General features: G+C 39.8%; 1 protein-coding gene across 1 annotated transcript; it reads right to left on the reverse strand.

The window, feature by feature from the left end:
- Positions 1–280: 280 nt before the first annotated feature.
- LOC131264613 (uncharacterized) lies at positions 281–20,310 on the reverse strand. The gene is made up of 7 exons (XM_058266887.1): positions 20,106–20,310; positions 19,890–20,027; positions 14,804–14,947; positions 11,596–11,749; positions 5,932–6,234; positions 4,232–4,648; positions 281–1,178 (listed from the first exon to the last, which is right to left on the reverse strand). Exons 1-7 carry the CDS (start codon positions 20,308–20,310, stop codon positions 281–283), a joined length of 2,259 nt encoding a protein of 752 aa, XP_058122870.1.
- Positions 20,311–25,798: the final 5,488 nt, after the last annotated feature.

Consider the following 25,798-nt stretch of genomic DNA (forward strand, 5'->3'; position numbering starts at 1 on the left):
AAATGTTCCAGAGTATTCTGTGTGGGTTATTTGTAAGTGTGTGTGTATGTTGCCAACGAACGACACGATGCAATATAGATTCTAGAAACGCCATCCACGGGCGACGACGGCCATTGACGAAGTAAACATTGGGGTTATTGGAAGAAGCTATTGGCAAGAGATGCCACAGGCGAGAAGTCTCGAGCTACTTTTCGTCGCTTTTTGAGCGATTTTCTCACTTGTCACCAGTACTCATCGTTCGTGCTGCAGGAAGTGAGGTCGAATGGTCAAGCGGTTGTCATCACTGACACGGTGTGGCGTCCTCCTTGGCTGGAGAATGGCTTTTCTCTGATCCTCCTGATACACCTTCTGGTGGCTGGGAGTTTAGGATGATGTTTTGGGTGCATGTATGTTCAGTTCGTTCGGGTGAACCATTAGCAGCTAAAACCTCATTTCCAGTCCGTGTATCCTTGTCCGCAGTCAATTCCGGTGCTAGTGCGTTCGGAGGCGCGGGAGAAATATCCGCCACCACGCTAATTGTGTTCGAGCCCATCTTCCGGTATTCGCCGTCCACCGAATCGGCCACCGCGTCCTGCCTTCCATCGTGGCCAACACCTCCTCCACCTGAGGCCGAGAACTTACTGAAGTTTTTGCTCCTCCGCTCGTGAATAACTTCGATCGAGTCGTAATGGTCGTCGTCGTTGTTCCGCGCCATCATCGTTGCATGGTGGAAGTTCGGGTATCGGCCACTTCCGGTGGCGGTCGTCCCATTGGCACCGGAAATGCTGCCTCCGCTACCACCCCCACCGCAACCTGCACCACCACCAGCACCACTGCCACTGCTAATCACGTAGATTTGGTCGTACTCGTTGCTGCGCTTTTTGCTCGCCGCCTTCGGCTTCGGCTTGCGGAAGCTTTTACTCGAGTTGCTCCGGTAGAGGAACCGGTTCGGTGCCGTCCGCTCGTCACTGTCCGGCTCGAGGATGAGAGAGTCGGGCCGCAGCGGAGGATTTGTCACCGAGAGGGGCTCCCGTGGCATCGCCGGTCGGTCGTCCTCCCGCTCCCCAGCCTCGTCCCGGTGGCCGTGCTCCTGCTCGGGAGAGCTTTCCTCTTCCGGCACGCACGGTTCCAGGCTCGATTGACAGGACAGATTGCGCTGACTGATCGCCGCCGGCTCCGAGCAGATGGACAGCTGACTCCTGGTCGATGGAGGCAGCAAGAGGGAAGAAAAAGAAAAGCAACCAAAATTAAAATAACACACAATGGGATAAAAAGCGGTCATTTCTGGAAAAATCAAAATGTTTGTTAGGAAATTATGACAACCTTAAATTGTTAGTTGTGACTGTTAAATAGTATTTTAACCAAAATGTGTGCTACGTGAAAGTTGAAAAAGTGGTAGGGGGGGCTAACTAAGCATTATGCTTAGTTTACACGACGCGCAAAACTCTTAAAACACAGGCGAAAATATCATTTTTTCTGTCACTTTTCTTCGCTTCGTGTAGACGTTCCTATTCGTGCGCCGATGCAGATGTAAGCGCGTTCAGTGTTGTTTTGATTGTTTAACTGTAAAAAAACAGCACAGAGGTATTGTGTACACTGAAATATTATCAGCAACCGCTATACTGCCCATACTCGCATATGAGTCCCATTTGCAAAAACACCAGTTTGAGAAAATAACGGTTGAACATTTTTACGTTAGATATTGTTTTGCTGTTATTAGTGATACAAAACACATTATTGGTTGATCACAACTATTGTATTGTAACATAAACAATTCGCTGAGAATGACATTTTATATAAAATACACGTTTTTAATATAAAAATGGTGAAAATAATCTAGATGGGATTCAGAGTTTGCCGCCTCGTGTAGACTAAGCATTAAACATTTGCCATGCGAAAAAAATTAAAGAAATTGAAAAACCGGTTTGTTTGGTTCTCGAGCATTGTTGTTTGTCCCTCTTCTAAGGAATCATGCCAAATTTGAGTATCAGAATATTGTCAAAAGCTATTTTTCGATTTTTTGCAAAAAATGTCAAAATGCTCTACATTCCGCTACCTTATATTGTATTTATCTTGAAGTAAACAAACATCTAATAGAATGTAAACAAACTTCACGGGGCGTATTGCTGTAAGTCTTCTTCTTGGCGTAACGACCTTGTTGGTCATGCCTGACCGTTAAGGGCTTACGAGACTTGTTTCCCTGTTGTACGTGGATAGTCAGTCCTCTCGTACAGGGGAGGGTCCGGTCTCGGTTGGGATTCGAACCCACGCCGTCGAGGTGGTGAGCCCCGGCGCTCATGGGCCGATTTTCAAACCGGCGCTACCGCTCGGCTGTCGCGGACCCCCATTGCTGTAAGTACGTGTATTTAAATAAAGGGGACATAGGGGGCGGCCAGATGCTGGTGCAAACGAGCCGGTCGTAAAGCGTTGTGACACCATGAATTGTGCGAACGTCAAAGTGTTAACATTTTAATGATCATAATAATTGATCAGTCTGATGATTATTGATTCAAATCTCTAAAAGGAGTTCACTCCTGTGCATCACTGAAAGATTGTCCTTTGCAGGTTCAGGGTTACGAATAAAAAGCAATCAAAAAGGTCGGGAAATCGATCATTCATTTTAAATGCCCGCTTGATTGTTCTACCTTTTCCCACTGTGCAACGTAAGGTGATGAAAGTAACGTTCTTTTTATAATTCAGTGCGTTCTCCCTTCACGAATTGTATCACGGCAAAGTGCTCAGCAAAGTGCTAAAGAAGAACGTTACACTATTTCGTAAAAACCGACCAAAACAAAACAAAGTGAAAACCCAACGGCCGGTCATTAGCATCGTGTCGTGACGGAACGGAATTTGGCGTGACGCATACGGCGAAGAATAGCACATCATTTAACGTGCGTCCGAAAACGTAAGGCAAACCCGGTGCGTCGTACCCCTGTTGCGCGATATTTATAAGCCACCCAGTAACGAACTTCAAATCAAAGTTTGGAGAAAATTCAGGAAAATCACACGCAGCCACACATTCCACAGACGGTTACCACCCGCCACGTGGGTCGCTCGGGTCAGTCAACTGTGGAATTCTGATTTTTATGTTTTTCTTTTTCCTTTTTGCTGTGAGTCCGCCGAATCTTCGAAAACCCCTTTTCCGAAGGAGGCGCTGGAAACCCGCGTGAGGCACACGTGTAATCCAAAACCCCGGAGGGGCGTTAGGGTAAAGGAAAATGTCCACCGAAATCGATACATACACCGTTGTGGAGAGCGAGAGAAAGCAGGGACAAAAGAATTAATCCCGAGACATTGAACTTTTCCATCCAGCGAAGGTTGAGCAGACTCGGAGTGGCGCTTGAGGTTGCCACTGTGGGTGGAGTGGAAATGTGACGTTACAAGATGGATACGAAGGCACAAACACTTTGCAGTGAAACTCTTTGTTGGCGTTCAGAAACAAAGGCGATCGAAAAAAAAATGGAATGGGAAGCTTGCTTTTTATTCCGCCTTTCAAAAGTTCCCTCCCGTTAGGGGTGGGTTTGGGTTTTTTTGTTTTGTTTTTGTTATGAGGTCAAGCAAGAATGTTTGCCCGGTGCGTGCGGCAGCTCAACAGATGATGGACATTTGTGGTAGGCTCTATCGATTGAATTGGTATGGTCTTCCCGTTCTGCGCTATGTGGGAGTTATGATTATCGCCCGATTTTCTTGTCTCATTGTGTGTTATTAGTGTGGCATTAGATTAGATTGTCAATCATAGTTTTTCTTCCGGGAGATTGACCTTGTTTGGAAGGTTTCCACAGCGGGGTATTCTATAGGCAAGCTCAGTCTCGGGAAATGAAGCCCAATTAAATAGCATTTATGAAAAAATAGGGATTTACACGACATTTTTTTACGCATCGATATGAAACGCTTTCATTATATTTATCCGTATGCTGCTGGAATATTTAACCGTTTTCAATATATTCGAAACGCAAAATTAAAAGTAAAGAATTGATGTTCTAGTGATAAAGCTATCACATTTTATTTAATAGAACTTACGACAAAATGTAATATTTTCCTATCAACTTAATGACTTCTTTAAATGGTTTGAAATCAAATTTTAATTGCTATATCAAATATAGAAGTTCGTACTTGGAGTAATTTTCCTTAGAGGTAAAATTCCGAGCTACCTTTAAATAGTCAGAAATACAGAACGTTGACGACCTTGCTAACTACGAAAAATATTCACTGGAAATTTCAAGTGATCGTTTTTAAACAGTGCAACACTTACCGGTACTCCTTGTCCACTGACGGCGTCGAGATGGGTCCAGGTGTGGCAGACGGGGCCCCTTTTCGGGGAGGCGTGAGACCCACTAGCAGAGATCGATCCAGGCTATTGATATCTACCGTGGAGGCGGCACCCCGCGAATCCACACTCGGCGTCTTGGAAATGGTCGAGGCACGCCGGCTACTCCGGTTGAGTTTGGAGGAGACGGACGTGTTGGAGATGGTGGAGGCCCGGCGACTGATGTGGCCATGCTTCGGGCTCCCGAGTGATTCGTCCTTCTCGATCTTCGTCTGACGCGACAGCACGTGCCGTCGAGCCGTGTCGGAGCGTTTGTTGCGGTCCCGCATTTTGTGCACCGGCACGATCTCTCCACCATACCCGTACTGCACCGAACCGTGCGAGCCGGCCTGCTTCAGTGTCCTGACGTGAGATGGGCGCAAAAACAGCACAGTAATGGTTACAGGCTACCAGTCAAGTATAACTTTTCAATTAGAAGCTACAACTACTTTTTGCAAACAGCGTAATAATGCTGCTTTGAAATATTGATGCTTGAGATGTCTCTACGGTTCGATAAAAAAGAGCCTTGCCTTACTGAGGTTGTAAAGCTTCAGAAATAGAAAATCGAATAACTTTAAATGGGGATCATCAGCTATTCAGTTACGATTATTGCTCTCTAGTTGATTGTTAATGATTTTATCATTTTTGTATAGCTTTTGATACATTTCATGTTCCTCAAATTATTTTGGATTGCTTTTAATTAAATGATGGTCAGTTTGCAATCATGCAAACAATTAATGAATGCAATTAAGCAATTGCAAGTATTTATGTGCTAAGGATTTGTTATAATTTGGTAATAGCAAGCAAGTATGTGGTTCAATTGCAACAAAATTAGTCAGTGAAAATTTACAAACACATAAGATCGTGTTTTCGAAGCAGGTGCACTCGAAATAAACGCCACGCAACGAAAGTAGAAACAAAACGTGTGGCAAAAAACGAGCAAAATAATACAAATCCCATCTGGCTCGGGCAAAACTGTGAAGGGGTTTTATATTTCGTTTTATGTTATTTGAATATAATCGTCAAACATTTAGCATCTCAAGTTTACAGTTGTAAATAAGTTATTTAAAAATAATAAATTTCTTTTTGGAATTAATTTTGCAAAATGGTAAAAACGAAACAAAATTTAACAAATTTTTCACACAGCAGTTTGGTTGATATAAGTATTTTTTTAAAAACTATTTTCTTGTTGTTTTTAATTTTTATAAATCATTCGTATTTAATGCACGTTTTTTTAAGAATCTCAGTATTCTAAACATTTTCAAAACTAATAGTTTATGCAGTTGGACTTTTCATGTCCCCGGCACAATCCTGTTTGTGTATTTCCAAATTTCCCATGTTTTAGCTAATTTTGGTTTCTTGAATACGGAGATTTAAATAAAATGAACAAATAAATATCTATGAAAATATAAACATAATTGAATGCGAAGAAACAACAACGATTTAAAAAAAAATAAAACCAATAGTGTGATTAAGCATATATTAATTTGCAAATTCAACTCCATTAATTTTTCTTCATTGATTCTTTAAACATTCTTCATTACCATGGGTATAATAGAGGTAAATATAAGGATACAAAGCTGATATTCCTCAAGTTTGAAAATCTACAGCTTACAAGACTTTTAAGATTAACCCCATTCGCTTACCTGGCAAACGGTTCCGGTTCATCCACGGACAGCGCGTGCCGGTGAAACTGAAGCATTCCCGGATGCAGCAATCCACCGCTGCTACCGCAGGCGTCCCGCGTCGATCGCTGCACCATGCTGCTAACCCGCGACCCCCGATGATGCCGATGGCCCACCGTTTCGGACCGGATGTTGGCGGGCGAACCGGAGGTCAGCGAGGGCACGCTCAGCTTTTCGGCGTACAGATTGGGAACCGAGCCACTGCGCGACACGCGGCGACTTTGGCTTTCGCTTGGCCGTCGGTGCGGGGACGTCTTTGGAGTCCTGTGGAAAGGTACGGATATGAATGAGAGCGGAAAAAATATGAGTCGCATTGCGAAATCCCTCCAGACAACCAACAGCGATTCATCATCAGCGACGCCTTAAACGAGGCAAGTACTCCGTTTCTTTCCGAACTTCTTAACTCGACGCCGTGTCGTGCTTGAGAGTCGTGCTTATCTGTCGAAAGCCATGACTCGACTAGGACGCACTCGAGTGTTCATGATAAATTGTGCAATTTTAGAAATTTCTATCCGTTGGCTGGGAGGAGTTTGGAGTTGTGAAAGATAAAACACACTCGTTCAACTGAAGAGGAAGCCATTTTGATCCCGTTTCGTTAGAAATAGCAACCGCATTACTATTATTATTATTATTATTATCATTTTTATTACATTATGATTAGCTAACATAATTCAAAATGATTAATCGACAACCGAGGAAAGGGTTCGTATTTACTTGCAGCCAAGATATTTACGGCCTCCTATAATTGTATTGATGATTTCCAAACAGGCGGAATATGTCAGTTTTTATTATTTTAGATATTCAATGTATTTACCAAAAGGTTAGGGACTTCAAAACTGTGGATGAAGTAACTATAGACTGAAATAACCCCTTCACAGTCCTGCCAAGTTGAGAAAATGGTTCAAAAAATTGTCACATTGTTTTTTGCATTTTTGTACAGGTTTTTATGTAGAAACGAAGAAATTTTTTATTAAATCATGGTCAGTTTGCACATGCATTGTGACTGTGATCAGTAATAATTTATCCATAATAAGCAAAACAATGGTTCAATTAGTACACTCGCAATAAACGATGCGCAAAAACAAGTAGAAATAGAAACAAAACGAGCGACAAAAATCTGTAAAGGGGTTAAAAAACATCCACCTCAGAAGATAGTTAAGAAAGGTCGGCAAACATTAAACAAACCTTATATGACGTTAATTTAAACATAAATTTAAAGCTTATAAAGATGCAAGCATGTGTTGCTCGCTGCAAGCATGTTTAGCTTTATGGATAGCAAGCAAACAAATGTATGAATTGTAAATTTCTTCGCAACACATTTTCTGCATTGACTCGTTGCTCCTGCAAATGCAAGCGGGTATCTAAACATGGACCGAAGTGGAACAAAGTTGTTGATTGCGAGAAGAAAGACAACCAAGGATGGAGTACTGCCTAGCATAAGGCAGCAATCGATTTGTTTGCTCTTTTACTCATTTCTGTACTCAAAATACAACCTGCTTCCGACGAAAGCCTCGCCTATGTGAACCTTGATTACAGCTAGGAATAGCACCTCTATAACAAGACAAATTGTTTGCCCTTGGTAATGATTGTAGGGGAACAAGGGGCAATATTCTCGCCTGGGCTAATGGGCATTTTGAGTATTAATAAAATACCATTTCGTGTATCAGGTATTCACAACAATGCGTAAAGCTAGTTTTGCTGATAGGTAACATATCGGTAAGTGAAGTTCCGAATCGATTGCCTATGTTGGTGCTATTGAATATGCCTGTTATTTATTTGTATTTTAAAAACATGGTGTCTAGTTTCTCTAGAGCCAACCTTATTTTGATCAATATTATCTATTTTATCAATTAAGAATTATTTAAATTATGTAAAGAGGTTCATATTTGTAACAACTCCTAGTAGTTGTTTCAACTAAATCTGTAACATTAAACTCATTTACTGAATATTGCTTTAAAACTACTGTCCACTTTCTATAGAGCCACTTACAATCTCACAATATTTTGCTCCATAAAACTACTTTTAGCAACTTTTTCTGTTTAATTAAAATGTTTTATTGATAAGAAACTTATCTTTGTTGTCTGTAGTTTGTAATATTTGGTTAAGGATACTTTTAAGTAGGATTTGATTCGGTATTTATTCTGTTTATTATTGGGTATTTTTCATGGCATCCGAACACTTTTTTGTTCATTTACGTTAGATTATGGCCTTGAATCTCGCAGAATATATTGTAGTGTGTATGTGATACTTTACTAAGTGGCTTTACAGACACTGGACACGGTGTAGAACCCTCGTGACATGGACTTCGAGACATTTGTCTTGTGTCGTATTGTGCCAGAAATTTTTGTGTGCATCATTTGAAAAAAGTGATCACAAATAGTTTGAACTGATATCAACGTATTTTTTAATACAAAAAAACCACTGATGTGTAGAGTATATCTAACCGATTGCTTTTCCTAAGAGTATATTTTCACCCCCTGTTTCCCTACACCACAAACGGAGGACTACACTATCAACCCAGTTGGATTGGTGCAGGAAATAAAATTCAATTACCATCGAAGCTGTCTTTCACAAATTCGTTCAGCATGAAACTTCATTTTCCTTTCTGCAATTGGTTGCATTATATCGGTATTGAAAGCCAGGATGAATGTAGTTTTGGTTGCGAATAGGGTACACACTTCTTATGTTAATTGAACTGTATGCAGAACCCACTATGACTATACATTAAAACACAATCTACATGAAGGAGCCTAAAAAAACTCTTGCCCGATTTCTATATCTTACGCATGCATTGGATTGGCTTTAGATTTTGTGCATCGGTATTATTATTTTAATTCTTTCACATCTGCTATTCCTTGAACATAAGACGCTCATCATTAATGTTATTAAAACTTTCACCCCAATCTGTCTTGCAATGTGAGAATAATGTGTTGTATTCTGCGATTCAATACCGAGAACTGAATTTATGCTCAACTTTCACAGCTCCGGCTGGCAGTGTTGTTTCCCGGAGATCTGTTTCCTTGTTACAGCAGTAGCAGCAGCAGCAGCAGCAGCTGTAATCCTTTAGCCGACACCAGTCTCGGAGAAAGTTTTCCTCCACCGGCAGATTGAATTATCCTTAACAGCGTGTCCACAAAGGAATAACAGTCTCGTAACCTGATTTCCACAACGCCGACAAGTGGTGCCGGAATGGTGGCGGAACACCGCGACCGAGAAACATGGCCAAATTACAGTCACCGCACGCCACCTCCCGGGATCCTTCCCCAATTCGGTGATTCGCTGTACGCTGACATCCATAACGTCAGGCACAAATCACATGGCGTGGCCGAAATGGCCTGCTGTTGCTGTGCATGTTTTTTTCGTGGCGAAAATTATCCCCCACCCACGAGGTCTTAGCTGGTTGTTGACTCCGACGCTGGTGGGGTGCGAAATTGGAACAGCACCCTACCCAACCCAAACCATACCGTCGGGTAAGTGGTCGAACGGGTAAGCACCGCTGAGTCTAACGTGAAATGTTGTGATTTCTTGTCATTTGTACAAACTGGACTTTAGGCTGCATGAAAGAAACGGTCGGTTTTTCTACTTCGTTTCATTTTGGCACTCCATCCTGGGGGCAGGGATCACTCGCCCGATGATAGAAAGGAGGCAGGTGGTGGAGATGAAATCGGGCAGGATATAACAAATGATTTTCTCGCTTGCACGGCATTTGCGGCATAACCGGCGGTATCACCCCAGGGGAACTTCGGAGCGGGGCCACTTTGGTCACGATAATAATCGTAGTGAGGTTAATGCTTGATGATACTGCACTTGATAAGCTGCTGTTAGGTGGAGATGGTTCTGTTCGATACGGTCGGATCCGGTACGAGTTGTTTTGAGAAAGGGAGAGTATACAGAAGGCGAATGGGAACAGCAACTATTAGAGTTAACCTCAATGATACTGCGATGGAGAAGATAGCGATAATTTATTTTTTACTATGCACTATAGTAAAGTTTTATAGAATATGGTAATTATAGGACGGGTTCAAAAACGGGTACTCGTCTACTAAAATTTATACATTTTTCATCTTAAATTAAAAACATCACTTTAATCAATTTCTTTTTGATGTAAAATAGTTTTACAGTTCTATTTCAATTTGCTAAACATTAAAAAAAACATTTAATTTAGAATTTTTATTATATTTCACAAAACACCAGTATTCATTCCACGTATGGCACTCTTTATAGCTGTAGACAGCTGCACAGAAAGATGTTTGTGGACAGTAAATAATCAGGACCGCTCCTCCGTATCCGTCGGTCGAGAAGATGAAAAACTTTTTCACAAGAAAAAAGAACAAAATGTATATACAACCACAACCCGCTTCCAAGCAGTAACGTAATACTGGATGGCCAATGGTTTGGAGTAGACTTTCATCAATTTGTCTGCTTGGAGGAAAGTAGTATCGATTTGCGTCCAAAAATAGCCCCATCTCTCGATGGATGGGTAAGACGTTTCAAGTGCGTAGCGTTGCGGCATATTTCTATTTATCGAAAGTGAATAAATGGTATCCTTTAGCTAATGTTTAATGTTATGTTTTTAGGTTTGTTAGCAACTGTTACGTAAAATATAATAAATACATTGTTAAAAGTGGACGCTTAATTTTCAATATATTTATAAGGTAAATCGATTTAGCAATTCATCTTTAAAATGTTTTGTCTTTAATCACTATTAATTTTTTTTTAATTTAAAATTATTGGAACTGGCTAATACATTTTAATTGAAACGTAAGAGTAACATTTGCGTGAAATTTAAATGCAACTTGCACTGTTATAATGACAATTGCATATTATTTAATTGAAATATATTTGAAATTGATGAGATCTTCCAATCATGCAACCATTCAATAGTTCAATACATAGTTTCCCATATTGCAATGTTATGCTCGCGGTTATCATGTGGATTATTCTTTTGTTTTATCGATATCATTGGCGATTGATATTTCAACTTGTAAGAAGGAGTTTTTGAGGTTCACTTGTTACCTGCTGCATGCTTCTAAGTTTAAACAGGAAACAAATCAAGGATTATCTTGCAAGAAGCCGTAGTCTTGCCGAGGAACCATACAACAAGTTAGAAATTGTAAGAAAATATCGCTACTGGAATGGTGGTAAACGGCGTTTAAAATCGCCATAAAACATATTCTATTACATAGCAAAAAATATGGAAGGTGAAATAATGGAAGAGCTATCGTACGCGCAAATTGAGTGTAAGCTAAAAAAAATTAATTTACATACCAAAATTTTGCATAAATATCTCTGGCAAAGGATATTTTCTATAGAAATCAAATGATTGAGTATGTGTCTATATTTTTAATTTAACTATTTTTATCTTTAAACAGACACACTATAATCCTTAATAAGGTAGTTGAATGAAATAAAATGTTTCCATATGCGATTTAGTCTTTTATTCGTCTTGTTCCGTATTGTTTTGTAAAAACCAACTTGATCCTTTTGCTGAAAATTTCCAGTAATTGTTGAACAACGAATGCGTTGTAGTAAACGTCGAAGTGGTCCTGTGACAGCGGACGTAGAGTAAACTATTTTCAACAGCCCTTGAGCCGTGGCCGGCATCGCAACGAAGCACGTACTTACCCTAAGGCTTTGGAGAAGTGTACCAGGGCTGCTGTAAGTGCCTTGCGGTCCGGCACCTGTTCGGTCGCGGGCGATGTTCGGAAGACTCCCATGTGTTGCTCCCAGCGGGCGTTTTGCGATCCCGGGACGAGGCTTGTCGGCCCGTTTGAGATACCTGAAATAGGAGCAAAAGTAAACGGAGGTAAACAATACCGAAGGAAGCAAGTATTACGACTGTTTCCCGGCACGTCTGATTTCTTAAACCGTTGAACTTTTTTCTTCTTAGAGCGAGAGGTATTTTTAAGATGTACTGTTTACTAGAAACATTACGCTTTTTACTGTACATTTGCCTAGAGTATTTGGTATTTTCTGCTAAAAGATAAATAAGTGTGACAATTACAGCCATGGCCGAAGCCATGAAACTCAATTGCTTTCGAGCGACTGTTAGCCTTAATAACAGCGTCTTGGTTCAAAGGTGGACGATAACTAGTTCCTCCCCATACTTCGAGGGCTAAGTGAAGTTTTCAACAACTTTGTGCTATTCTCGATACACAGCCGTAGTGCAACACAATTTTGTTCACCGTGGAGGCTTCGAGTCCTTCGTTGATAGCAGTTCCTCCAACTTTTCCTTCCAGTGCAGATGTTCGCTAAGCTGGCCAACCTCGGTCATGCCAGTTAATAGCCATGTCACGGCGACACCAAGCGCCACGACTTGTGAATTTTGGGTTGCGGTTTGCTCAACTTTATACCGTTTATAGTCTTTTCCAGGTCCACAATACGAAGATGCAACAAGCAACGGGGAGTTTGTGCGCGTGTGTGTTTGGCATTGTTCAGCCACCGAGGACGGTGTACAGAACAGAACGTCGGCGTAATGATGCAATTTTCTATCAACTTAGATGAGTCTCGGTGGTAAGTACGGTATGACCGCAAATAAGAAAACTTTGATTGAGAAAGTAGTTGAAAAAGTGATGCCATGGAAATGATGACATTGAAAAGGAGTTGATGAGTTAAACAGCCGTTGTTCTTGATAAAGATATTGTAGTAATTGTGATGCCAAGAAACCATGTACATAATATTTGTACATTCTGTGTTTCCGACAGGAAATGTACAAAATTTATACAGTATGCACACTTGATGAACTATGAATGGTATTTTAAAATTTCACGCTACAATAATTATTATTTCTTTAAAATTTTCAGAGCTTTGTGTGAATACAGGCTGGCCCCGGTTTTCGTCACCAAACGGGACTTTGACAGCGACGAAAACCGGGGCTAGCGGACTAAATTTCTTACGTTTATAATACCTACTCAAGACTTGGCTAACACAAAACAAACGTTGGTTGTGTATATTCTTCTCGTCTGAATTTTCAGAGGTTGATATGAAGGTGTTCTTCAAACTATAACAAAGTTTGTGTATTTTATCATCAATTTAATGGCCATCAACCGTTTTATATTCCGTTATACCTTTTTGGGTTCCATGCCGTGTAGGTTTACAATAATACATTCAGTGCTTCAATTGGAAGATATTTTTAATTGAGCAAAGTAGTCTGAAGCAGAAAACCTGTACCACTCGTTTATGAGTCCATGTTCGAATCTTGTGTCATACAAAATGCATTGAACCATATGAGTAACGAACAAAGCACGCTATTATAAACCAGCTTCGAACGATTTGTCAAACGACGAAAACTGAGGCTGACGAAAACTAGGGCCAGCCTGTTTATGACATTTTACATGCGATGAGATTTCAAATCGTTAAATCTAACCTTTTTAATGGTTCTAATTTTAAAATTTGTGTGATGTGATGTGGATTTGATTTATGATGTTTAATATTCTACAGATAAATTAAGGTAGTATTCAATCTTTAAAGTTTTTGCACCGATCATTAAACTTGTTCATGCACTTTAAGGAATTCAACTTAAAACTCAAGTTTTTTTTTTCTAAAACTCATTTTATTTTGGGTTAGATGAGTTTAGTTGAACTATAAAGTCATCATCAACCTAGAACAAACCTTACTCGAAAGAAATGTCGTCACCGATTACCGATGGAAAGAATGAAAAAAAGTTCTACAATTCTTGAAAACTGAACTGTGTTTCAAGACTTTTTAGCAAATTGTAGCTTCCGAGTTGCGATTTGCTCAATGTTGAAAATGTTTGTGTGCTTAAAAAACAAAAAAGATAAACATAGTTTGGTATCTATTTTTATTGTGTAGCATCTTAACTTGGTTGTTGCATCATTATTAAAGCGCTTTCTATCAGATTTAACGTACAAGTAAATTTCCATGGCAAAATCCTTCTTCACATTGGTTCTCATTTTTCTATTGGTCTCTATTTATTTTTCTATTTATACTTCCATGGATCTGGCATCCCACAGTCAGATGCAACCAGAAGCAGCCTGGAAACTATATTCACGTCTAGTTTGCTATACAAACACGTCAGGACTGAAGGATTCTATTTATTTCCATCTAGTCTAGTAACGGCGACAGCATCCTCTGTGATAGCAAGTAATGAAACTCGCAGTCCAACACGAGCCTCCGATGGTTGTAGCAGTGTCACTAGTGCATTTCCTTCCGGCCCAATGTCCGGCGTATGCTAGATGCTTCCTGTGTTTTCTACCGGAATACCCTGGTGGATTTTTTTTGCTTTCTTTAAATATCGTGCGATGGTTTGCGCTGCTTCCATTGCTTCTGGGCTGTTGATATAAGGTTTTCCTTTGTTTTTAGATGGAAATTGTCGACAGCAAAAAAGAAAATGCGAGAAAATACCGTTTTCTGTGGTGGAATGATTCGTTTTGGATACTTCTTTATGATTTGAAACTGTAATTCAAAACGCTTCAAAAGTCATTGTGTAGCTGTGAAACAAAACCTTCACAGAGGCAATCATCAAAACAGTTAGGGAATCATTAATTTCCTGTTTAGTGAAAACTCAAAACTCATACGTCAAAATCCTTCGAAGAGCAAATGCTTCTCCACGTTCTTCGTCTTGCGTGAGATGCCCTGCCACGAAGACACTTGATTCGATTCGTCTGACCGTACTCAAGATGGAGGTGGCTGACGTAAAACCTCTCTTGGGGCATACAGAAAGCAGGCATCCTTTTACCATCTAGAGCAGATGATTGGTAGGTTTCTGCCAAATTGACACTGACACCTTTCTAGGAGGCAGGATTTTGGATAAGGAATTTTCGACATATTGCGCTTTTCTAGAACTGGAATAAAGTTCAGAGGTGAGGATTACCTGTGGATCGTCGAGAGGTATTGTTCCGGCTGTTTGGGTTCCGGGCCGAACTCTGTCCAGTAATTTTGAACCGGGCCGGCACCACTTTGGCTGCCGAATCACGAGCCTCGAAGGTCATCACGCATGATGCCACTACGATGAATCCTGCAAAGAAGCATTTTAAAGCAAATTAGAGTTTGTCAAATAATATGAATTTAGTTTTTTATTTACGTACTGAAAATATATGGTACAAACAATTGCAGCGTAATTGAATTCTTGATAATAATATTCACCCAATACCGGTAACTGAACCGAATTTTGTACGCTATATATTTTAACAAACAACCGAAAATTCACCATTCCAGATGACCTTCACAAGACAATTGCTTCTTAGGGAAGCTTCGAGGCCAACCGTTTTCACCATGGTTTACTAGCCAATCCCTTTAATATTTCAATTTTGCTTGAATGTCAGACAAATCTTTTCCATTTGATGTCGTGTATTTTTCATTCCTTTGATATGCTTCTCAGCGCTTTGTTCTATGTCTATTTTTTCTTGTGCACTCTTTTCCCGTTTTATTTTACATCGCGTGTCTGGTTGAACGTGCACCTTCGCTCCTTTCCGGAAAATGCTAAAACCGTGTATTTTGTCTTGCCAGGAGGTTTTGGGTAAGAAAAAGCAACGACAACATACATTGAAATTCCACGCCGAATGGTTATATCTACAGACCAGAGATGCCAACGCGTGGATGCGTGAGATAATGTTGTACGCCAAATGACAACCATTTTGCCTTGCTGTAAAAAGGAAAACGCAATTAGCGAACGCAACCGGAAAAGCGTATCCACTGGGTGTAACAGAGGGAATTGGTCGACTGAAATGAAGGATTATGAGCGACGCACCGTTTGAAGTTGACTTTCTTCTCTAAATATATATTATGTCATTCTTTTACTTATGTTGATGTAATAATAGCCTATAACTGTAATATATGTTTTTTCTCCTTTCCAAAAATATGCTTGATTAAATTTGGTATACCTCAGACAAACTTTTTTCAAATCTTTTGATATATTGAGTTGTACGCTCCTTCAATAGGCTGCATATTTTGTCAATTTTTTGTCCTGACAAAAGGAAGCAACAGTTTGTTTTAGTTGATGAAAATATCATATCAAAACCAACAAATTTCATTTTCAGTTAGTTCAATGAACGGCATCTTATTCGTACAGAGATATTCTCTTAAAAGGGTGAAATTTTCATGACCAAGTATGTAGTTATTATGTAAGTGAAAACTTCAAAGGTGTCGGAAATTAGATTTTTGAAGCTTGTTGTAAATAAGATGAATTTAAAATGTGGATGATCGACATGTATTTTAATCAAACATTGTGTTCTTCATCGAAGGTTTTTTACAGTTACAGTTACCACTTAAATTTTACAAATCATAAATGCCGTTCATTCAAAATTGTAAGAAAACCACAATTGCAACGTAATTTGGAAACACAAATATGACTACTACTACTACTCCTCCAAGTTTTTGAACTTGACGTTTGATCAAAACTGATAAAACATTATATTTTTGACATGTTGTGATACAGTGTATGCACATAATTGATAACGGACTTGCGTTTTAAGAACATTCCATGAATTCCATGGATTCATACAATAGCAAGGATATGTTTGTCTATTCATCTTATCCCGCTTCCAATGCTTGAAGATTCAATGAGTGAGATTTTCTTAAACTTGATGGTATAGTACAATGTGATTCAATCAAAAGGAATCTTTCTTTTTACCATTTTCTTCGCTTTATTGCATATTCACACAACACCACATAATTTACATGTGGTAACACATCTTCGAGGGTTATTCAATAAACGATATAAGTAGAGAAGGAAGGTATGATTTAATTTTCAATACCACTTCTAGCAGATACCACGTCACTCATGCAATGGAACCCAGTGTCAGCTGGTAGTACAGACGAGGAAAATTGCACGAAGGAGAGCATGAGGGCAGAATCGAAATCCATCAGTTTTCACACATCAATAAATTCCGGCGGAAAAAATTGCGACTCGACAAAATTGTGTTTTTGTGATGATGGAACTCATCCATGTTTTCACGAACAGTTCGTCCCCGTGGAGTGGCAGACACAGATGACAAGTGGAACTAATTTGAATAAACTTGTCAGACGTATCGCATATGCTTTATAGCGGTTCTGCATCTCCAGGTTCCAGTGTAGATGGCATGGGGAAAGACGAAGATCCAAAATTTCAGATGCGTTTGAATCCGTGTTCGCTATCACATGCTCGTCGAACGCGGCTCCGAAAAAAATGTCGTGTGGGTGCTTTCAATTCAAACGTATTATTTTCCATTCAATGCCCCAATGTCGTTTCGTGTCCTTGTTTTGTGGAGGTGGGGTAGTTGGTAAACGGTGTACACTTCGGTTTTCCTTCTTCTTGTTGACGATCCTCACGAAGGGTATTCGGCATTCAAGCTTTTTTCTTTTTCCCTGGGCAACACTGGGTCGCTTGAGTAGAATTTTCATTTCATCGCAACAACGACCGAAAGGCTCTCCGATTCATGTCTGAAATTTGTTTAGTATCGTTATCTTGTTTGGTGTTTGGATCCAACAACGACAACGGATGAATGAGGTGGAATTTCTATTGTAGAGGTTCTGTTTGCAGGCCCTTGTGGCTCGGGATGAAAGTTTAGCCGGAACGAGCATAATACGGCATGCTTTTAACCCTCGGCTAAAACCTGGTGCTGGGAGACGGATGCGAATAAACTGTTTTGCTCTTCTGTATTGTTCCTTTTGAAGGATCAGTATGAATTAGTCCAAGGCTGACGCTGAACAATCGTTGGAAGCTTCAGACCGACAGTAATTAAGAAGCAAACAGGACAGCGAAAGAATTTACGTTATGTGTAAGCTTGAAATTTGCATGTAATTTAATGTCAAGTAATAAATTCAACAAAAACAAGCCAAAGACTGAGTGTAGACGAATGAAAGACTTTTATCTATTCCATTCCTTTAAGAAATGAAATGCATGAATATACTAACGTTATATTAATATACGGACTGTTTATTTTCTTTTATCATTTGGATTCACTTTCAACACCGTGGTACGACTTTGATAATATCATCAAGACAAATTGTGTGCTCTCTCGCCTCTGCCCCGCTCCGGACTGCGTACCTTGGTCTTCCGTTGCTTCTAGCCTTTCCCTCCTTTTATCGTAATCGTGACGACGATCCTTCTTCATGTAAACCACATCAACATGCGACAAGCCTCATGCTGCATGCAGCAGCCTACCAGCCGTGTCCGCTGAGTTCGTCGTGAACAGTCGGCACTTCATTAAACATGGATATTTTTCTCGTTCCGGCACGTTTTCCCAAAAGTAACAGTGGCTCCCGTGAGAATTGTCCCTTGCGAGGTTTTACGCTTACCAGGGTCCATATTTTATTCCCGTTTCCCTGTCTGGCATCGTTATTAATCATGGAGCCTGCAAATGGAGTAGCGGAACTTGCTCGTGGCAGCTGTCTGAAGGGATTGCGCTACCTCTAGCATGTAACGCGATATTATTCGATGAATGTTGCAGCTTTTGAGCAACGAATTCGAGGCTGAACCGCCCGAAATGTGCAATTCATAGTGACGATAAAATTAAATTCGTTTCCATTCATCAACTCATGAATCGATAAAAGCTCAACTGGGGCAAAGGAATGAAATATGTTATTCATAATGCATGTATAATTTACGCTCATTTGTTAAAATTTGTACTATTAAAATAAGAAGTGATTCCTACGTTGGTTCGTATATTAAGGTGAATAATATAATTCCAAGGTATCCATCCATTTGTATCAACGGTGTTGGTTTACTATAATCATACAACAATCTTAAGTCAAACACAACCATTGTTTTGCTTTCAGAGAACACGATTTTACTCCTTCAAATTTCAAGACCATAATTTAATCCCATGAAATAATTAAATAAGGCAACAGTGGTTATCAATTAAATAAGGCAAAAGATTATTTTGTACGTTTTCCTTCACGGATCTTCTTTGACAATATATGGCGAAGCTATCACTACCGGTCATATATAAATGATAGCGATGAAAAAGTTCTTTTGACATACATTTTGGGTGGTATAAAATTTTTGTTTTACCCAGATACTAAAATATTTAGCACTAGCTTGACGCCCCGGCGTTGCTTGGTGACGAAGGGATTGAGAAAAGAATTTTGGTTTTAAATTATACTTGAAAAATATGTTTGAATTTAATAGTTACAATAACGACATATTTAAAATGTTCGATATTTCATCAATATCCCCGTAATGTATAAACCTTAGGGTTACTATGTTGGATACACCTTGACATTTGTTTACATGCTTGTTTTGTTTGTGTTAGTAAAGCTGAGTTTAAATAGTAAAATTTAGATGATTTATCAAAAATAGCGATCAAACCTGCAACAAAATCTGCAGTACTTAAACTTAATGTGTGCAAAGTTTCAGAAGCGACGGTTCAGTATTGGTCGAGTTTTTAGTGTACACAGAACTTCATACATAAAAAAAGCTAAAATATGTAGTAGATTACACTACCATAGAAGTAGCCTAGTGTAGTTGTAAAATTTATCGTTAGGGTAAAAAATATTATAAAAACGGTACACAGTAAAAGTATTAAATATGCAATCCTGTTTGAAAAAAAAATTAAAACACGGCTTCAAATTCTATTAGATCGAAGTTATCATTCTATTTCTCTGTCGTGATTCTCGATCTAAAATGTAGAACATACGGTGTGCGATTTGGAGAGTGGGCTCTAGTGGGGGTACTGTTGCTGTTGTTTTGAAACACACGTTTGAAGGTGTGTATTTGTTAAACACACCTTTGAAGGAATGAATGATCGAGGAGTGAATAATAAACAACAAACTTTCAAACAATCTACAAATAAGTGTTGCTCAGAATAACAATGACCGAAGTGTTATTTCCCGCTCGTCACTGCTTTATGGTTTTTAACCTTTTGACAACACTTTAATTAAGAGGACGTTCGTTACTCACTGATTATAATTCCACACTTATAATTTATGTTGTCAGCTAGGGAGCTTAAAATGAAATAAAGTACCTCCAAAATACTTACCGCCAACGCCCATGATAATAGGTCCAACGTACGACAGATTATTCAGGTGTAATCCTCGGTGTTCATTCTTGACGCGAATGGTTGACGTGCTGTTGCTCCGGACGTCGGACAGCGAGGGAAAGTTGTTTGCGTAGTATCCTGCGCGGGAGAGATAGTTAGCGGGTGGGATTGCGGGTCCTCACATACACACACACATACACACTCCCGCACACGTACCTACGGTCGCCATCGCGCCTCCGACGAACATCAGCACCATTCCGAGGACGAGGGCGCGGCAGGCGTGCCAAAGGCAGCGCGAAGTCATTTTCCCCCGCACCACCTGCACGTTCCAGGTCGCCCCGGAGGCTGGATGGGCGCGCCGCAGCGGCCCGAGCGACGTTTTCCGACGGCTCTGCCATTGCGAACCGCCACGAGCGTGCATAGCATAGCCAATGGCAAGGACTCACTGCGGGAAGGGACCACAGCGGAGGGGCGAGTGTCTTAGCAGCGCCGGAACGACAAGACGCCGCACCGCGACGACTTCCGCGCACGTACACACGTCATCCGATGCGGCGGAAGATGATTTATCACTGGGAAGCTGTGAATGATAGCGAGCAAAGTCAGATCATTAGTTAATCACACGGAAGTGGGAGGTGAAAGGCAAAAACATGAAAATATGTGCATTAGAAACCGCAATTTTTTCAAACTCATGTTCATTTGCTACATTCTAGCGCAGAGGTGGGTTTACCTATGAGTGGACCGAGCGACCGACGGGGAGTCCCGAGCTTAAGTCACCACCGCTATTATTTTTATCTCGCTTTGGTATACTTTGAACAAAGTATTTTACTTTGATATTGTTTTATCATTATTAATTTTCATCTTCAAAGCTTTGGTAGAATATGTTTTCGTTCGTATTGTTTCCGTCCGAACTTTTCGTTTGACCCGAAGTGTCTTTGATCCAGGTTTTCATTGTTACCCATTTTGAAATTGACCAAATGATTTAATAATTTGAAAACGATTCCAACGGTGAAAAATCAATATATCACATACAATTTGTACTTTATAAAAAAATATCTCTTTTAACAATAGAATGGATTTGAATGTATTAATAGCAAAATAAAAGCATAACATTTATTGATCAAAAGTATTTAAAAGAGTGGCGGCCCGTTCGGTTAACGATTTAACGACGCCTTTTAACTTGTTTTGATTGCTTAACTGAATGCTAGGAACTTCTTAAGTCTCATTTACAACAACATACAAATAGTAGAAAAGGGAATGTAAGTTACCTGTTTTATAATATTGTTATTGAATTTATTCTTCTTCTTCTTCTTGGCGTAACGACCGTGTTTGGTCATGCCTGCCCCATATAGAACTTTTTCCCTATCTGTACGTGGATAGTCAGTCCTCTCGTACAGGGGAGGGTCCGGTGTCTATTGGGATTCGAACCAACGCCATCGAGGTGGTGAGCCTAGGCGCTCATGGGCCGATTTTCTAACCAGCGCTACTGCTCGGCTGTCGCGGACCCTCGAATGTTGAATTTATTGGAATAATTGAAAAACGAATCTGAATCGAATTTGAATCGGAAATTGTAAAATAAATCAAAGCGGTTTCTTCCTGTGGCATTATTTTAGACTCTTTAGTTGATATTTCGCATGTGAAACTGTTAACATTCGTTAAAAGATATGTAGCGGAGTTAGAAAACATAACGGAAAAACGTATAGGGTTAACTCTTACTGTCATCCAGGCAGATTTTTCGTAGTTCGAGTCACAAGTGGCAGAATTTTAAGAAAAATATGAAATCATATGACAAATTAAAAAATAAGTCTAATCAAACAAATAAGTCGGACTTTCGTATAGAAACATTTAAGGCAAAAGCACGATTTGGAGGGTCCTTGATTATTTGTGGCATGGAACGATCCACCTTTTTTCTAGCGGGAAAAATGTAAGTTAGTGCATACCATTCCAGAGATGTCAGATGTTTAATTCTAAGCAATGATGTAGGTATATCTATGTGGTTTGTGTCTTTAAAAAAATATAGTAAATTAGAATAACTTCAAAAGCAAAAATTCCTAGCAAAACTACAAGCACCGCATAACAAGATAAATGCAAAAGAACGATGAACAAGGACTAACGAGAGAGTTTGGGTGAATGCCGGAAAAAGCTTCTCAAATTGAAACTACCAGCTCTAAGCAAGTAGAGCATAGTGGAAAGTGTTAAAGTGAAAATCAACAAACCTCGACAAACGACCACTAACGGATGCCCTTCCGTTGGGAAATCCAAAAATCTGTGCCTCATGAATATTCCACCCGTGCGGAAAATGGGAAAACTTTATCACTCTGACCGCCACTGCTGGAGTTGGAGCAAAACATTCAACCACCAATTGGCAAACCCTCGACGCCCCTTCAATCATCGCCTTGGATGAACCCCCGCATCCATCCCGCGACCATAACGATCTAGTGGCCATTTCTTACTCAACTCTCCGCCCACGCAAACCATTGCGGGCGAGCAACTTGGCCATTTGCGGTGCCACATCAATTGAAACCTTACCATAAAAATCAGAAACGCTCATAACGATGGTTAGTGGTGCGGTTTTGGGTGGGTTTGGTTTTTGGTGTGTAGACTACCAATTTTTACATCCCTTGTGGTTGTTAGACCGATTAGCAAAAGATTTTTATGACGCAAAGAGCCAGTTTATTTTCCAACAAACAATCGTAGATTAGACTGGCTTTCTACCGGACTGGGATTTCAGAACAACTGTATTGTTATATTTTAACCAGGTTGAATTGATTGAATAACACAAATAAAATATAATACGCGTTCGTGTTAGACCATCCTGCTATTATTTAACAAATATTTTGATGCGTTGACTTCTCTTATTAAGATAATCCAAGAAGTGATAAAAAAAGAGTTGTTTTGTTAAAAGAAAACTAGTTTATTCTAAGCTATGAAAACATTTTCTCTCTTAATAATGGCAAATCGAGTAATTTAATCTACAAACAGTATGAGTATTAACGCATAATGAATAACATTTAGTAAATAGAAAAAGATGTTAAAAAGTTATTTATGCTCTAAAAAATTACCTAGAAGTTATGGAAGGATATTCAAAATTTAAAAGTATGTTCAACACCAAACTTGTAGTATAAGAAGTATAGGACTTCGTTATGAAATTTATGAAATAGTTAATGTTAGAAAAATCTAAACAATAATGTCGCTCAATTCCATACTTTATTTGTGTTATTTCATTCTCGTCGTCTTTTGCCATTTAAAAAAAACTTAAGTTATCACTAGAGGGACAGCTGAATGTTTCACACGTTCCGTGGTTACGTTTTGCACCGATAGAAATGAAAAAAAGAATGCAAATATAAAATGATGATTGTTCTGGGACTGTTGTTACCACGCGATGAGAAATGTTGACTCCGGTTTATGGCGAGACATTTTGCATCTTTTTGGCATTTTCATAATAAAAGTATCTTTTTGAATGTATTTTGTGCCATGTGCTTTAAGTTAATTCCTATTTTAGTTTAAAGTATCTCAATCTTGGATTTTCTTTAAAAAAATCCCAACATATACCAAGTGCTGTCCCAAAAGTTGCTACGTTTCAGCAATGTTGCAAAAAGCAGTTTATTTTCAACTCCATTTCGTTCGCAAATCTCTTGTTTGCTTTATCCGGCTTCCCAAACGTGACTTGAAAGTGGAAAACGTTTGCCATGGTATTAAAACTCGATGACAAAGGTCTTCGTTGGCCAGTGCTTTCAACAAACCATTCAGCAGGAGACAAGATTTGTGGCACATACAACCTCCACGTTGTCCGACTTGTACATTCCAGCCACGCAAGAATGCGGTTGAGAGGGGGAAGGGGGAGGGGGGGAAGGATTGGTTAGCTTCGTTCTTCGAACTTGAAGTTGGAATGCAATCATTTTCCTTAATGTACTCCTAAAATGTCAACGGTTTTCCGAAGTGGATCTCGTAGGACGACCGAATAGAACCACAACGTAGAGTGCAGTGGTTCATCCTTGCACGTCCTGACGATGACCCGTCGTTTAATTACCACAAAATGATATTTCGATTCTGAACAACTTCATTTCAGCCGACATTTTACTTACCACGATGAAATAAACAGTGGGCAGAGAAGCAATCCTTGCGGACTCATGCGAACCTCGAGCAAGTGGTGAAATCTCGGATGGAGGAAAGTTAATTGAATTATAACAGTTTTTAAAGGTGTGAGCTGGATCGGATGCTGCCAAACGCAGAAGGCACACGGTAGGCTGCCTACACATGGCCGGGTCATGAAATATTTATTGCAACTAAAGCGTGCGATGGCGCTTAACTGTGTGTGAGACGCTGTAAGCGACGTTTAGCCTGGAGCATCGAATCGGTGAAAATTACCTGCCGAGCGTACGCTGGAGTAATAGAGATAATGAGACGATAATGGCTACAATGGAGCGTTGAAGAAACCCCAGCAACTCGCCGAAGTGCGGCTTCGGGAGATGCGACGCTTTGTTGAATGTTTAGATTAGAGTCTTTATTTGCCGTAAGAAAATCCAGGCTTTTAAACATCACGAATTAAGCAAGGGTCTATAGATGTATTTTTCATTATATCTAATTGCATTGAACATAAATTCTATCCCCTTTGAATTATGTATAAAATACTGTTTAGAATAGGTATATTACTGATATTGATATTAAACGAAATTAAAGATAAAGACATGACATGAAAAAATTTAAAGAATGTACAAGCCAAGAGTTAAATTGCATGGTTATAAAGCTGTTTTTTATGTATTTAAATATTTGCAAACAAATTTTCTTTTCATTGCAAAATAACTACTCAATCTGATACATAGGTACATACATATATTAGGCATATATATATATAGTTATGACAGTGACCCAGCCAGCCCGCATACACCCCATCGCATCAGCAGATTCCAGCGTGAGCGTGGGAAAGAATGCTAGCGAGCGTGAACGAAATAGTAGCTGGTTAGGACAGTCAACCGAGTAGGTCGGGCAGAAGATTATTTTTATTGTAGAACTCAACGAGTGAGGACGTTCCTCAACAGTAGTTTAATGAAAGAATAAAAATAATCATATTTTTTTAACACAACTGTAGCGTCCAACTCCAAGGTAGTATTCAAAACTCTACAATACATAGAAGAATATTCATTTTCCACTATATCGTTATGATAATTTTTCAATCCTATGGCGAAAACACTGCTTATTCCAAAACAAAGAGAACGGTGTTGAACAATGCGTACCATAGCCTGATAAAAATGGAGATAAATTAGTCTCGCTGGTGGAATGCAGGCTATTTTATAGCCACCTGCGGGACATTAAACCAGCTTTAATTTTCCTTACCACCATTTGGTGGAAACGCTTTCGCCTGCACTTCCACTCCCTGCAATCCTGCGTGGGAGCGAAAGGTCAACGCGGTTCCTGAAGTTGAAACGACAGGACTTTTGACATCCCTATTAGACAGGTGGGCGATAGCGCCTCGGCTGACGACCGAGCGGGGAACTGTTGATTTTTCCTCCTCGGATCACCCAATTAGTACGATGTTTTCCCATCCATCCCACCGTACTTCATCGCCACGGTTTCACGATCTGCGCTTTGATTGATCTGGGTGGTTATTTGTTTAGCAACAATAGAACAAATTTTTAGTTTCCGTGCCATTGAAAATAATTCACAAAAGTATATGAATACATTAATAAGAACTGCTATAATTGCTGTTGTCTCCTAAATATTTGTTCATAGAGATCTAATTTGTTCATGACCGGAACATTAATGTTTCTTGGAACGTATGGTGCATGAATTGGCAGAAATTATAAACGAAAAATGGATGATTTTTTTCCCCCATCAGTCATCCTGTAACGAAATAAGCCGTTTTCAGTAGCAAAGCAAAAGTTAGCTTTCCGTCATTTCCACGCCACGCCGGC

Source organism: Anopheles coustani, chromosome 2 (genome assembly GCF_943734705.1).
Source record: "Anopheles coustani chromosome 2, idAnoCousDA_361_x.2, whole genome shotgun sequence".
NCBI lineage: Eukaryota > Metazoa > Arthropoda > Insecta > Diptera > Culicidae > Anopheles > Anopheles coustani.